Source organism: Aquarana catesbeiana, linkage group LG06 (genome assembly GCF_042186555.1).
Source record: "Aquarana catesbeiana isolate 2022-GZ linkage group LG06, ASM4218655v1, whole genome shotgun sequence".
Classification (NCBI taxonomy): Eukaryota; Metazoa; Chordata; class Amphibia; order Anura; family Ranidae; genus Aquarana; species Aquarana catesbeiana.
This window is the reverse complement of record NC_133329.1, coordinates 83227130-83243866: the sequence shown is the minus strand read 5'-3', so window position 1 is coordinate 83243866 and position 16737 is coordinate 83227130. Positions and strand designations below refer to the sequence as shown.

At 43.6% G+C, this 16737-nt stretch overlaps 1 protein-coding gene across 1 annotated transcript in view; it reads left to right on the top strand.

The window, feature by feature from the left end:
- The window catches only part of PGAP6 (post-GPI attachment to proteins 6), a 116909-nt gene that overhangs the window by 82360 nt on the left and 17812 nt on the right, over positions 1-16737 (top strand). The window contains exons 8-10 of the mRNA XM_073636328.1: positions 3064-3187; positions 10245-10381; positions 15598-15776. Of these exons, the coding sequence (XP_073492429.1) occupies positions 3064-3187; positions 10245-10381; positions 15598-15776 (440 nt within the window). The remainder of the gene's footprint in view (positions 1-3063; positions 3188-10244; positions 10382-15597; positions 15777-16737) is intronic.

Here is a 16737-nt window from a genome sequence, read left to right as displayed (position 1 = left end):
AACAATGGTCTGGCAATTACTTGACAGAGTTCCCTAAGGACCCTCGGGTGCAAGCCATCTGGTCCCGGTGACTTATTAATGTTACGTTTTTCAAGTCTATTCCTAATTCTGTCCCCTGTTAGCCATGAGGGTGCTTCCTGTGATGTGTCATAAGAATAAACACTGCAGTTTTGGTTACTGAAGCCTCACGATTCCCTTGTGAAGACTGAGAAGAATAAATTCAATACCTTCGCCATCTCACCATCCTTTGTAACCAGACTCCCTTCCTCATTCTTTATGGGGCCAGTGATGATCCTTCACCCTTGTATTTTTTAAAGGCCTTCTCCTTTGCTTTTATATCATTTTTACATTGGAGTTAAGCCACCCAGGACTTTTGTTCGCTCTTTTAAATGTATTTCCCAATGGGATGGACTGGCTAATGCCCTTATTTAATATGCTCTTAAAGCAAACCCATCTCTCCTCCGTGTTCTTTGTTCCTAAGATTTTTATCCCATTTAATATCTTCTAATAAGGTTTGTAGTTTAGGGAAGTTGGCTCTTTTGAAATTTAGTGTCTTTGTATTCCCCTTATGTTTCCTATTTGTGTGATTTATACTGAAGCTAATTGACCTGTGATCGCTGTTTCCTAAATTGCCCCGTATTTCCACATCCGTGATCAGGTCTGTATTGTTGGTAATCAGTAGGTCTAGTAACACTTTGTTTCAAGTCGGCGCATCTACCATCTGACCCATGAAATTGTTCTGCAAGACATTTAGGAACTGAAGAGCCTTAGACGAATGCGCGGTTCCTTCCGCCCAGTCTGTCTAGATAATTAAAATCCCCCATTATGATGACACTTCCCATCCTTGCTGCTAATCCAAATTGTGATAGGAGGTCCGTCTCCCCTTCCTCACCCAGGTTAGGGGGCCTCTAGCATACTCCCAGTATTATTTTCCTCTTAGTTTCCTCCCTTTGGAGCTCTATCCATAAGGACTCCACTTCATCCCTTGCTCCCTTAGTGATGTGATCTCTCACATTATTCTTGATATACATAAGTCTCTGAAATTCCCACAAAATCGAAATCCTCCTCGTACAACAGTATCTCTAGTTCTCCCATCTTGTCCCCCAGGCTCCTGGCATTGGTAAACATGCCACGTTATTTAGACCGGTCACATACTGTCTTTTTTTTTTTTATTGGGTTTTCCGACGTTCCAAATAGGACTTGTTACTATACTTACCTCGAGTTTATGTGCTTTAGTCAACCTACCACTTATGCCCCCAATACTACCCTCTGGAATATGTTCCACACTGACTAGCTCTACCTCTGGACCCTCCCCCCATTGCCTAGTTTACTTCCCTAATCTCCCTCTTACTTTCTGTTGTGGCTCGAGGTACCGGTAATATTTCTGAGAATACTACGTTGGAGGTCCTTTTCCTCAATTTAGCTCTTAAGTCTCTAAAATTGTTCTTTAGGACGCTCCATCTTCCTTTGACTTTCATTGGTGCCAACGTGCACTATGACAGCTGGGTCTTCCCCAGCCCCGCCCAGTAATCTGTCCACCGGATCAGTGTATTGAACCCTACAGACTAAGACTGGGATGCCATTACAGTTTGTCATGGTTATGCAGTAATGTTTGTCTGTCAGTTTACCCCTCCATGTGTTCAGATTAAGAGGCCAGCCACTCTCACCTGGCTGCTTAAGTAATCTTCCCTCAGCATAGCTCCACCCTAGCCTCTAATTGGGAACACTATATTAACCTGTGCATTGCAAGCCAGCCTCGCTGATTAATATTGTGTGATTTAGCTTCCATGTGCTCATTGCTCTGTGTCCTACATCTGATCCTGTTTACCGACCTTGGCTTGTTCTTCACTATCCCTGCTTGCTTGTGACCCTGACCTTTTGGCGTGTTCTCTGTCTATCCTTGTCTGCTTGTCGCCATGACCTTTTAGCTTATCTCCTTACTATCTCTTGTCCTGGGCTGCTGCTTCCTCTCTGTCCTCCTGTAGCCTACCGTGAGTGTGAGCTGGGAGACCCTGGGGGCTGGGACCTGGAGTCAGTTGCAGCGCAGTCCACCCTCGCCACTAGAGGTGAACACCTGCTGGCTCTTAGACTCCACGCCCTGGGGAATCTTATGCTCTAGCTTCAGTGGACCTGCCTTCCTGAACCACCCAGAGTTCCATCCGCAGCATTCAGCCGTAAGGTCCACTACCTTAGCGGTACACTCCTGACTCCAACGGTGTGCATCTGTCATCTGGACTCAGGTGACCTGACAGTTTGTGTAAAGGTAGGTGTCCCAATACTTTTGACAAGATAGTGTGTATATATAGAGCTACAGTTGTGCTCATAAGTTTACATACCCTGGCAGAATTTATGATTTCTTGGCCATTAGGATTTAAAAAGAGTAAACCCAATTGATTGATAATAAATGGCTTCAGCCAAACCCTAACCACGAGCGAAAGAAAAGTTTTTGTGTTATCATTCATGTTCCCTGAAAAATGGCCAGGAAATCATAAATTCTGCCAGGGTATTTAAACTTATGAGCACAACTGTATACAGACAGGTTTTTAGACACTGACAACGTCTGACCCTACCAGTAATATGCATTGGACAGTGTGTTGTTACCCTATGACAGAGTGCCTGAGCAAAGACCTGCATGGCAGGATCACCCGGTATTGTTTTAATGCAGATTTTTTGAGATTGAGAATTATTTTTTGAACTGATAACTTGTTAAAGCTTCTATGAGATTTTTGGGGTTGGGTTTACATGTACGTTACATCTACTGACCTCCATTCCCAGCTGCACATACCTCGCCTTCCTCCCACTACCCTGCGGCCTCCGATCAGATGTCAGGAGAGAAGAGCGAACCCCTAATGTCAGCTCCCACATGCACATTCTCTGAACAGAACCGTAGGATTGCCAGTTCAGGATCATCCAGTTGGGTGTTGGGAATGTGCGCATTATTTATTTATGAAGGAAACTTTATATGACTTGACATTCCATTTGCGGTTGTATTTGGAGCGTGTTTTCTATCTGTGTGCTGATCTTGCACATTTCTGACCATTTTTCCTCCTTTCTCTCCTGCAGCTTTTTCTCGGGGCTATTCCTACAGATTGAATGCAGCTGCCTATGGAGGCACCTACAATATACCGTACCCCGAGACAGGCAGATGGTACCTCTCCATGCAGGTCCTGTGTTCAGACAATAACAGGTAACACTTGTTTTTTGGCAGACATTTAACTTAGAGGAATCCCAAGTATAGATATTTAATACATCCAGCTTGGACCAATATAACTATGTGCAGTGATCAGCATAAATGAGTACACCCTCCAACAGATTTGTCAGAAAACCTTTACTATCCTTTCAGAATCAACATTTTCTATGGGACTCTATACTACAAAATACTCCTACAAATGCAGCCCATTGATTGCAATCAAGATTTGTTAATTTGCACACACAAAAAGTATTTTCCTAACAAATTAATTCAAGACAATGTTGCAAAAATGAATACACCCCAATAAAAGTCTTAGGAGCAAAGCTCAATTTTAGACACCAAAATCCCAATTAACAAGAATTTATCTACAGGTGAGTGTAATTATTCATTAACTGCTTAACCACTTACGGACCGCAGCACGCCGATATACGTCCTAACTTTGAAGAGGAATATCGTTGTTATGGCAGCAGCTAGCTGCCATAACCCCGGTATCCTCTTCTTTGGCCCGCGGTTCGCTTTCCGATTAATAGTGGTATCTGCGGCTGATTCGCCGCGAGATCACTTTTATCGGCAGCGGGAGACGGGCCCCCCCACCCCTACCGGTGCCTCCGGAGATTTTTAAGGGTAAAAGTTTGTCGCCATTCCACAAGCGGGCGCAATTTTGAAGCATGACATGTTGGGTATCAATTTACTAGGCGTAACATTATCTTTCACTATATAAAAAAAAATTGGACTAACTTTACTGTGGTCTTATTTTTTAATTCAAGAAAGTGTATTTTTTCTAAAAAAAAAAAAAAAAAAAAGTGCGCTTGTAAGACCGCTGCGCAAATACGGTGTGACAAAGTATTGCAACGGCCGCCATTTTATTCTCTAGGGTGTATAGAAATGTAATAATAAAAAAATTATGTTTGGGGGTTCTAAGTAATCTTCTAGCAAAAAAAAAAAAATTTTTAACTTGTAAACAACAAATCTCAAAAAGAGGCTCGGTCCTTAAGTGGTTAAGGCCTGGAAGATTTTCCCCCTTATTGGTCAGGCCATTTTTTGCGATGCGGCACTGCATCACTTTAACAGCCAATTGCGCAGTCGTGCGACGCTGTACCCAAACAAAATTGATGTCTTCCTTTTTTTTTTTTTTTCCCTACAATAGAGCTTTCTTTTGGTGGTATTTGATCACCTCTGCGGTTTTTATTTTTTGCGCTATTAAACAAAAAAAGTGCGACAATTTTAAAAAAAGGCTATATTTTTTACTTCTTGCTATAATAAATATCCCCAAAAAATATATATTAAAAAAAAAAAAAAAAATTTCTTCCTTAGTTTAGGTCGATAAGTATTCTACGTATATTTTTGGTAAAAAAACCCGCAATAATCATATATTGATTGGTTTGCGCAAAAGTTATAGTGTCTACAAAATTGGGAATAGATTCATGGCATTTTTATTTTTTATTACAGTAATCGGTGCTAAAAATATGCACTGTTATTGTACTAATGACACTGGCAGGGAAGGGGTTAACATTGGGGGCGATTAAGGGGTTAATGTGTTCCCTGCAGGTGTTTTCTAACACTGTGGGGAATGGGCTGCCTAGGGAAACGCACAGATCCGTCTTCTTGCATAGCAAAAAGACAAGCTCTGTGTAATCTCCCCTGTCAGAACGGAGATTTTCTTTGTTCACACAGGCAGATCCACGTTCTTTCACTGCAGGGGAACGATCGCAGGTGGCTGGCGAACATTGAGTCCGCCCCACCCGCTGATTGGCTCCCCCGCTGGCCAGTGGGCACGCGACTGCAGTTCCCAAGCCGACGTACATTGACGGCGATTCGCGGGAACGTGCCGACCTGCCGCAATGACGGCAGCTGGTTGGCAAGTGGTTAAACAGGTGTCCAGGAGACAGTTGATCATAAAAGGGAGTTACTTAACCACTTAAGCCCTGGACCATTTGGCTGGCCAAAGACCAGAGCACTTTTTGCGATTCGGCACTGCGTCGCTTTAACTGACAATTGCGCGGTCGTGCGATACGTATTCTTCTACATATTTTTGGTAAAAAAAAATCGCAATAAGCGCTTGGCGCTATTTTGGGACCATTCACATTTATACAGCGATCAGTGCGATTAAAAATGCGCTGATTACTGTGTAAATGTGACTGGCAGTGAAGGGGTTAACCAGGAGTGGGCGCTGCAGGGGTTAAGTTTGTCCTAGGGAGTGATTCTAACTGTAGGGGGGAGGGGCTACGTGTGACACGACACTGATAACCGCTCCCGATTACAGGGAGCTGTGATCAGTGTCCTGTCACTAGGCAGAACAGGGAAATGCTTGTTTACATTAACATTTCCCCATTCTTCAGCTCCGTGAGATGATCGCGAGTATCCCTGCGGACATCGAGTTGGTGGGACCCGCGATCACACTCACAGAGCTCGCGGTAGGGTCGCGCGCACGCCGGCGGCGTGCACGTGATCACACGGCGGAAAATTTTAAAGGGACGTACAGGTACGTCCATTTGCGCAGCTGTGCCATTCTGCCGACATATATGTACATGCGGCGGTCGGCAAGCGGTTAACAAAGAAAACTCATCCCATTTCATGCTGCCAGGTAATGGCACAACGTGGAAGAGAAATGCCACAAGGCTTGAGAAAGAAAATCATTTCTTTACACAAGAAAGGTGAAGGCTACAAGAAGATCAGCAAAGCTTTACCTATCAGTCAGACTACTGTAGCAAAACTGATATAAAAATTTAACCAAGATGGAACTGCAACCATCTCACAAAGACATCCAGGCTGTCCACAGAAGTTCACACCTCGACAGGAGCGTCTTCTGATGAGAAGGGTTGAAGAAAATCACCATGCAAGTTTACTGTAGTTATCTAAAGAAGTAGAAAGCCAAACTGGGGTGATTGTTTCTCGTGACACAATACGGCGTACACTGAAGAGGAATGGCACGCATGGATGTCGTCCATGAAGGAAGCCTCTTCTAAAGCCCATGCACAAAAAAGCCCACCTAGAATTTGCCAGGGCCCATGCTGAAAAAGAAGACTACTGGGACTTTGTACTCCGGAGTGATTAGACCAGGATAAATGTTTTTGGAACTGATGGCTCCAAAACTGTACGGCGCCGCAAAGGTGAGGAGTACAAAGAAAAATGCATGGTGCCTACAGCGAAACACGGTGGTGGCCGTGTCCTTCTGTGGGGCTGCATGAGTTCTGCTGGTGTCGGGGAGCTGCATTTCATTGATGGTATCATGAATTCAAAGATGTACTGCTCTATATTGAAAGAGAAGATGCTACCATCACTCTGTGTCCTTGGTTGTCGTGCACTTTTCCAACATGACAATCATCCAAAGCACACATCTAAGGCCACTGATGCATTTCTGAAGAACAGGGTGAAAGTGATTCAGTGGCCAAGTATGTCTCCTGATCTGGACCCAATCGGGGAACACCTCTGGGGAATTCTGAAGAGACAAGTTGAGCATCACTCTCCATCCAGCATCCAGGCTCTAAAAGAAGGTCGTTCTAGAACAGTGGTCTCCAAATTGCAGCCCGGGGGCCGGATGCAGCCCTTTGCTTGCTTTTAGGTGGCCCTTGGGGGTGCTATTTTATTCAAGAACAACAATGAAGGGAACACTACCTACCAGTGACATCAAGAATGGAGTACAGTTCCTCTCAAGGACACCAACAATGGGACCCATGCCACCAATGATGGGGCACAATTCCTCCCAATACCACCAACAATTGGGCACAATTCCTCCCACTGACACCAATGATGGGGGATTGTTTATTCCCACTGATGCTGGGACATTTTGTACTCCCAAGGCCACAGTCAGGCCCCCCTAAAGTCTGTAGGACAGTAAATTGGCCCTTTGTTTAGAAAGTTTGGTGACCCCTGTTCTAGAAGAATGGAAAGTGCTTTGTGAATGGAGGAGGACCTTCCACATTCATCCACCTGTCCTCTGTCCTCCATTCGTGGAGCGCTTTTCATTGCAACTGGTTCACAAGAGGCCCATTGTTTCAAACTTGCCATCCTAGTCTATGGGGCTGTGTGTTTCTATTGATGCACACAGTGCAGGGAGACACAACTCTGCAGGCTAGGGTGGCTCCATAGGATGAGAAAGAAAACAGGGGACCCAAGGCCAGTGATCATGGCACCGGCTTAAACTGGAACATAGGCAAGACTGAATGAAGAAGCTGCAAACTCGGACACAACGTGCCCAGTACAGAAAGGGAGCATCCATTATGAGATATTCAATGCTTCCTACTGATTGGGGACACCTGGAGATGTAACTTGTCCCTGAGCAAACATTTTCCACAGTGTCAATATCAGAACGTGTTGCGGCATTGTGATCCCATGTTTGCCTGCCTGCTGATAGCTAGAACTAAACTCTCATGACGGTAGAAATTTTGGACACTTCCCAACTGATGAGATTAAAAGCCGTTCTGCTGGCCAATTCTTTAATGAAATGTAAACATATGCTTTATATATGCAAGGCTTAGCCACTGATTTAAAGGGAAACTCTGCTTTATATTGAACGTAATCCTTTATGTAGTATTACCAATGTACACTATATTACCAAAAGTATTGGAACGCCTGGCTTTACTCACACATGAACTTTAATGGCATCCCAGTCTTAGTCTGTAGGGTTCAATATTGAGTTGGCCCACCCTTTGCAGCTATAACAGCTTCAACTCTTCTGGGAAGGCCGTCCACAAGGTTTAGGAGTGTGTCTATGGGAATGTTTGACCATTCTTCCAGAAGTGCATTTGTGAGGGCAGGCACTGATATGGACAAGAAGGTCTGGCTCGCAGTCTCCGCTCAAATTCATCCCAAAGGTGTTCTATCGGGTTGAGGTCAGGACTCTGTACAGGCCAGTCAAGTTCCTCCAGTTCAAACTCTCTCATCCATATCTTTATGGACCTTGCTTTGTGCACTGGTGCGCAGTCATGTTGGACCAGGAAGGGGGCATCCATAAAGTTGGGAGAATGAAATTGGTATGCTGATGCCTTAAAGAGAGTTCCCTTCACTGGAACTAAGGGGCCAAGCCCAACCCCTGAAAGACAACTCCACACCATAATCACCCCTCCACCAAATGATTTGGACCAGTGCACAAAGCAAGGTCCATAAAGACATGGATGAGCAAGTTTGGGTGGAGGAACTTGACTGGCCTGCACAGAATCCTGATCTCAACCCGATAGAACACCTTTGGGATGAATTAGAGTGGAGACTGCGAGCCAGGCCTTCTCGTCCAACATCAGTGCCTGACCTCACAAATGCACTTCTGGAAGAATGGTCAAACATTCCCATAGACACACTCCTAAACCTTGTGGACAGCCTTCCCAGAAGAGTTGAAGCTGTTATAGCTGCAATGGGTGGGCCAACTCAATTTTGAACCCTACGGACTAAGACTGGGATGCCATTAAATTTCATGTGTGTGTAAAGGCAGGTGTCAATACTTTTGACAATATAGTGCTGACACAGCACTTACATACATGTCAGTTTCTACCACAAAGGAGCTTACAGTCTAAGGGCTCATTTACACTAGCGGTAACCCTCTAAAGAGTGATATGCGCTTGGGAGGGTGTTTTACAGGTAGTGAGGAGGAGTTATGTCTCCTCCTCATTCCCTGGTTTTAAGTCCTAAAAACCCATCCACCACACTGCAATGTGCACCATCATGGTTGCGGCATGTGTTCACCCCCATATGGCTGCCTTTGCAGCTTGGGGGGGCCCTAAAAACATGGCTCACGGCCTGTTTTTTTCCTATTACAAGGGATGTTTACATTCCTTGTAATAGGAATAAAAGGGATTTAAAAAAAATGTAAAAAGAAAGCATCAAAATAGATAAAAAGTAAAATTAACAGTATAAAAATAATGAAAAAAAAAATTTAAAGCACCCCCATCCCCGCGTGCTTGCTCGCAGAAGTGAATGCATATGTAAACGGTGTTCAAACCACACGTGAGGCATCACCGCGAGCATTAGAGCGAGAGCAATAATTCTAGTGCAAGACCTACTCTGTAACTCTAAACAAGTAACCTGTAAAAAATGTGAAAGCGTCAGCCTATGGGGATTTTGAAGTGCCGACGTTTGCCACCATTCCACAAGTGTGTGCAATTTTGAAACGTGCCGTGTTGGGTATCTATTTACTTAGCGTAACCTCTTTCACAAGATGTAAAAAAATGGAGCTAACTGTACTGTTTTTTTTTCCCAAAGAAAAGCGTTTGAAAAATCGCTGCGCAAATACCGTACGAGATAAAAAGTGGCAGCAACCACCATTTTATTCCCTAGGGTCTCTGCTAAAAAAAAAACATATATAATGTTTGAGGGGTCTGAGTAATTTTCTAGCAAAAAAAAAATAAGATTTTTACATGTAGGAGAAGTGTCAGAATTGGCAAGGGTTGGGTTTTTCATAGGACGTTAAAGCGGAGTTCCACCCGCTTTAACTTTCTCCTATGTAACATATATATATGGCAATAGTTTTCATCATCAATTGTTTTTTTGTTTTTTGTCACCTTGCCACTTTTTATAAGCCTTTTCAACTTACTTCCTCCTTCTCCCACCCATGGCTGATAACGTCATTTCCTGCGGCGCACTGTCTCCTAGGAGCTTGGTGCCATAATTCCCAGGAGTCGGTGTGGATCGCCGCCGCTCAGCATCGCGAGATTTCATTGCGAGATTTATTCGTTGCCATCACAATGGGGCGGGTACTTCCGCCGCCCGTTGCGATGGCAACGTCAGAAGTTTACAGCGCTGCGAGCCGAACATACTGCACATGCGCGAGAACGGGCGGTGCATGCTGGTCGCTCAGCTGCATCGTATCCCGGAAGAGTCTGTTTCTGGGCTTCACATGCCCACAAGCAATACGGGAACTGCCGAGACAGCAGAATATAAGGTGTTTCTTAATCTATAATCTTCAATATAGAGGCAACATTAACAAAATAAGTGAATGGCATTAGTCAATGTAATGATCCTAAGAAATTAATTAAAAGAAATGGGGGGAAAAAAAAAAAAAAAAAAGTCGTTGAAACTCCACTTTAATAATGGAATCTTAATTTTTTGTTATACATTTTTTCAGTGCATGTCAGCAGCAAGTGGCCACAGTGATCGTATCTGCCTACCTCAGCCCCTGCCTGGACGACTGCGGCCAATATGGCGAGTGCCGCCTACTGCGGAGGAACGGGTATCTGTATGCCGCCTGCAGCTGCAAAGCTGGTAAGAAGAGTGAGTGGTATGGAAGCATCTGTGAATGAGATCTCAGGTTATCGACATCTTTCTTTTGCGACCACCTCCTGTCTTTGAATGCAGGACTTCTCCTGTGCTGCACCTTTGGGCCAGAACTCCTAGCTTCATAGGCTTCCTGAATCCATAACTGTTTTGGTAGCCAATTAAAATGCCTACCATGAATTCCATTTATTTCACATTTTATCCACGATATGCAGCATTCCATTCTTGGGATATCTCTTCATAGTCATCTTAGTTCAATTTATGTAATACATCCACATCCCTCGTTTTATTACTATAGGTTGATTTTACTAAAACTGGAGCATACAAAATCTGGTACCAGCTCTCTATAGAAACCAATCGGCTTCCAGGTTTTAGCCCCCGTTCACATCGGGCGATTTAACAGGTCAAATCGGAGCCTATTGCCGGCAATAGTTTCCCAATCGGTGCTACCCCGACTTTGCGGCGCTGCACCGATATCCAAAAGTAGTTCCTTCTCGCACAATTTCAAAGCCGTGTTCAGTGTGAGCGAGGGCTTACTGTCAAAACTTACTGAAGTTAGAAGCTGATTGGTTACCATCCACAGCTGCACCAGACTCTGTGTACTCCAGTTTTATTAAATCTCCCCCTTAGTATTCTTCAGGATCCATTATTGATATCTGCTCTGCTAAGGGCATGAACTGTGCTTTGATAGGTAAATGGATGTAAACTTCTGATATATGGATGGTCGTTCTACTTCAAATTACATAGGCAATTTTATTTTACTTAATACATACAGTGGAACCTCAGATTGCGAGTAACGCGGTTAACAAGCATTTCGCAATACGAGTATTGTATTTTTAAAAATCGTAACTCGGTTTGCGAGCGTTGTCTCGCAAAACGAGCACAATTCAGGCCAAAGCGGTACCGCTTTTGGCCCGAGGGGGAGGGGGGGGCAGAGCCGAACATCGCCGATCAGCGCCGTACAGAAAGGCCCGAGGACAGCACGGCGGACCTCGGCAAATCTTGGGTAGGAAGTCTTTCTGAGATTTGCCAAGGTCAGCCAAAGTGTTCCTCGGGCCTTTTTGGCCGTTTCCGAGGCTCTCCGGCGCCCCCCGTCTCTGGCCGCATGCGGTATTGCATCCCTTTGAATTCAATGCGGAACAAATTATTTTCGTTTCCATTGAATTCAATGGGAAAACTTGCTTTGATATGCGAGTACTTTGGATTATGAGCATACTCCTGGAACGGATTATGCTCATAATCCGAGGTTCCACTGTTTTATGTTCTCTGCTCCCTGTTTAATAGAAAGCTGTAATGACCAAGTCCTCCATACCTTCTGTGTTGGATAGTAAGCCCTGATGAAGAGACCCTCATATCTCCTGTTCTGTTTTAACGAGCCAACTCTAATGAGCAGGACACTGAAGCCGGCCATAGATGGTTCAAATCTTGGCTGGTTCAGTAGGGATCGGTATGGCCAGGCTGATTGTACCCAAATCGATCCATCTTGGGTACCACCAGCATGTTGGATTTCTAGCATGCAATTATTGCCGGCTGCTATAGCCACTAGCAGTTATCACTGTGTTCTCCCGACTGGCATGGCTTCCCCCACCGGGAGAACATAATGGCTTCGTGGGAGGGAGCCAGTGTTAATTGGGGAATCAATTGATATTTCTTTTCTGCAACCTGTGGTTGCAGGAAAGAAAATCACATCTTCTATGGCCTGCTCAATACATCCTGTTCATTTTAGACAGTAAGCTCCACCACAGAGCACTCTCAGAACCTCTTACTCTGTTAGATGGTAAAGCCGGCCATTACCGCCATGAGTTGTAATTAGGAGAGCCCTCATGCCTCCTGTCTCTTGTCAGCAAGCCTTAATGGATATAAACTTCATATGTCTTATTCTGTGTTAGAGGGCAAGTTCTAATGAGTAGAACCCACATACCTCTTTTCTTTGTTAGAGTAAGTTCCAATTGGGCGAGCACCCATCCCTTCTGTTTGCTCTCGGCAAGCCCAAATGGGTATACAGTGCATCCAGAAAGTAGTCGCATTGCTTCACTTCTTCAGACTCCCCAAATCGCTCAGTTTGGCCGCTCTAGGAAGAGTCCTGGTGGTTCCAAATTTCTTACATGTACAGATGATGGAGGCCACTGTGCTCATTGGAACCTTCAATGTTGCAGAAATTTTCTGTACCCTTCCCCAGATCTGTGCCTCCATATAATCCTGTCTCGGAGGTCTACAGACAATTCCTTGGACTTCATGGCTTGGTTTGTGCTCTGACACGCACTGTTAACTGTAGGACCTTTATATAGACAGGCGTCTTCCTTTTCCAATCAACTGAATTTACCACAGGTGGACTCCAATCAAGTTGTAGAAACATCTCAAGGATGATCCATGGAAACAGGAGGCACCTGAGCTCAATTTTGAGTGTCATGGCAAAGGCTGTGAATACTTATGTAAATTTTTTTTCAAACAAACGTCTTTCACGTTGTCATTATGGTGTATTTTTGTAGAATTTTGAGGAAAATAATGAATTTAATCCATTTTGGTATAAGGCTGTAACATGACAAAATGTGGAAAAAGTGAAGCGTTGTGAATACTTTCCGGATGCACTGTAAACCTCACATGTCCTATTCTGTGTTAGAGGGTAAGTTCTAATGAGGAGAACCCTCATACTACTTTTCTTTGTTTAGGACGTTCCGATTGGGAGAGCACCCATACCTTCTGTTCCCTCTCGGCAAGCCCAAATGGGTATAAACCTCATATGTCTTATTCTGTATTAGAGTAAGTTCTAATGAGGAGAACCCTCATACCCTTTGTTCTAAGTGGAAGAGCCCTCGTATCTTCTGTTCCTTTATGGCAAACCTTTAAAGGTCTAACTCTCATATCTATCTATTCTGTGTTGGAGAGTAAGAGGGTCTCATACCTCCTGTTCACCGTTGGATAATAAACTCTAATCAGGAAGGTCTCATTCACTCCTGTTTATTGTTAGACAATAGGCTCTCCTGTTTGGTGTTGGGTAAAAGGCTCAAGTTAGGGGAATCTCGTACCTCCTGTTCATTGTTGGATAATACTCTAATTAGGAGGGTCTCATACCCTTGTGTTTACTGTAATATAGACTCTACTTAGAAGGGTCTCATAGCCTCCTGTTCAGTATTTGATAATAACCTCTAACTGGGAGGATGTCCTACCTTCCGTTCACTGTTTAATAATAGGCTCTAATAAAAAGGGCCCCGTGATGCCGCAAGGACCTTGGCACCTTGTTCCACATCTATTGGCAGTGCCAATCGCTACACCTCTTTTTTGGAAGTCAGTACAGGACCTCCTTCAAAAATGATTAGATCTGACTCTTCCCCCTTTGCCCTAAGGTCTTTTTACTACGGTGACTCCCACTCAAATTATCTAAACTTGCTAAATAGTTAGCATGCCACATATTGTAGGCGGCTAGGTGCTTGGTAGCTCTCCATTGGAAAAAGCAGATACCCTCGTCCCCTACTATATGCTTGAATTAAGGACGTGAAGATTATGGAGTCACTGACAGCCCACCTCACCGACACGTTCAATCAACACAATGCCATCTGGGGGCCTTGGCATATGCATGAAAAGTCCTCATGAGTAACGATCCTGCTTTACTGTCTGCGGTGGTGGTGTGCTCCAACTCCTGGGAACGACCGACTCAGGACCCTTTCTATTTCCCTTTTTCTCTGTAACTTTTCTCTTTCTCTTTTCTTCTTCCAGTTTGTTGGTTGCTAATTTCCTCTTAGCAACCATTTTTGGACATCATATGGTGTCTTGGGTGCTGCCCCTGTGCCCTGCTGAATTTAATCGGCCCGGTTGGGAACAGCGCCCAATAGCTTGAGCTTGTGCAGGTAGTCTGGTTGATATGTTTTTTTTTTTTTTCTTTACATCATTATTTTTTGTCATTTTATTTGGTTACTGTGACTTATGCATATCCCCTAGCTATATGTCTTTGTTAGATGGGCTTCATACCTCATGTTCACTGTTAGGTAATAGGTTTAAGTTGGGAGATTCTCATACCTCCTGTTCACTGTTGGATAATAGACTAATTAATTGGGAGTGTCTCGTAACCTGGTGTTCACTGTTAGAATATAGACTCTACTTAGAAGGATCTCATATCCTCCTGTTCAATGTTCGATAATAAGCTCTGACTAGGAGGGTCTCATGCGTCCTGTTTACTATTAGATAATTCTAATTCGGAGGACCTCATACCTCCTGTTTACTGTTAAGATAATAGGCTCTAATAAAAAGGGACCCATACCTCCTGTTCACTGCTAGATAATGGACTCAGATTAGGGAAATCTCATACTGCCTGTTCTCTGTTGGATAATAGACTAATTGGGAGTGTCTCGTACCCTTGTGTTCATTGTTTAGAATATAGACTCTACTTTGAAGGATCTCATATCCTCCTGTTCAATGTTGGATAATAAGATCTAACTAGGAGGGTCTCGTACCCCCTGTTCACTGTTAGATAATAAGCTCAGGTTAGGAGAATCTCATACCTCCTGTTCAACTTTTTAGATAATAAGATCTAACTAGGAGGGTCTCATACCCTTGTGTTCACTGCTCGATAATGGACTTTAATTATGAGGGTCTCACACCTCGTTTCCTAATAAACTGTAAATTGCAGTCTCCTATGTGGTATGTGGAATCCCCCAGGGTGGGGTTTTTTTGGCAGAAAGATGTAAATATCGAGTCAAAATATGTTCAGTAAGTTCAATAAGTTCAGTCTGAACCTCTGAAGAAGACCCCTAGTATTTGGGTTGAAACGCGTCAGATTTATTTTTCATATTGTTGACATTCTTTCTGATGTCATTATGGAAATATGTCTGTATAGTGTATGTCAATTTTAAACAAGGTTTAAACACTTCCTACTGGAGCTCATATCTTAATTTCATGACATGTGAATTTTTGTAAAATAAACTTTTTCAATTTTATACATATTTTGACTCGATATTTACATCTTGCTGCCAAAAAACCCCACCCTGGGGGATTCCTTTTCCTTTTCCTTTTTAGCATCGGGGTGAGCAGCACTTTTTCTCCTTCCTTTGTGTTTTTTCTCCTTTTTCTTATGTGGTATGTAAGAGCATTGGAATAAGATGGGGGTATTCAAGGTAAAAATAACACGATGAACGTTTTAGTGATAACACCTCAACTGTTGTAAAAAAGTGATTTCCTCAATTTTTTTATTTATTTATTTTTTCTTCCAGGCTGGGGTGGCTGGAGTTGTACAGATGACCGGAATGCGCTGTCCGTGGCACAGCAGTTAACCGCCACAATGCTGCTTACGCTCAGTAATCTGATATTTATTCCCACTATTGTAGTCGCCATTTACCACCTGTATTTTGTAGAGGCCGCGGTCTACCTCTACACCATGTTTTTCTCTACGGTATGTCATTTGCCTGTTTCTGCCCCTTGTATAATCATAATATGTTATATCGTTTTATTCAAGCTGAACTCCAGGAACATGTAAGACACAAATGAATTCAGCTCTGAAGCCATGAATACATTTTATTTTTATTTTTTTATGATTAGTGTTACGAAACCCAGGAGCCTGCATTCACTATATCTGGTCTCCCACAGTACACAGAACATGGAAATGCAATTATTTTAGTAAATATAAACTGCTAAAGACCTTTTCTCATCAGCAGTATGTAGCAGTCTTATGTCTGGTTAAAGCTTGTAGGAGGAGTTTTAATTCTCCCACGATAGTGCTATCAGGATACATGATCCCTGACCCTCTGTCTGGACAGTTCCGATTGGCCCTGTGCTGATCACATACACCCTCTTAAGGAAAAAAACAAAACAACTCTCTCTAGCAATACACACCAAACTGAGCATGTGCAGCTTGTCCCCTGGCTCTGTAAATATCAGGTTATTTTTTGGGGACAGTGGAAAAGTGTGTGTGTGTGTGTGGGGGGGGGGGGGGGATCAGAAAACATGGGATCGAACAGCCTTCTTGCACAACACAGAGGATTAAACCCCCCTTGGGTTCCACAGTGAGTATAACCAGCATACTTCACTGCATATAAAGACATATTTTACTGTTGTGGGTTTAGTAACAATTAAACACTGTACCAGATTTTAACTTATCAGTCTGTGCAATCCCATGTATCACAGAGCATAGACTGGGAGAGGGAGGGGGCAGGGCTATGAACAAATCAGGTGTGCAACATGTGCTGAATAGGTACATGCCAATAGGAGATAGCAGAGTTAGTAGAAAAATTACCTCATCAATCCACTGCTGCTCTTTCGCAGCCCAGTCAAGAGACTGGTTTTGGAAAGAGGACAATATTGTAACCCTTAAAGAGGAACTGCAGTCTGCTCACATAATTTGTAATAAAAACATC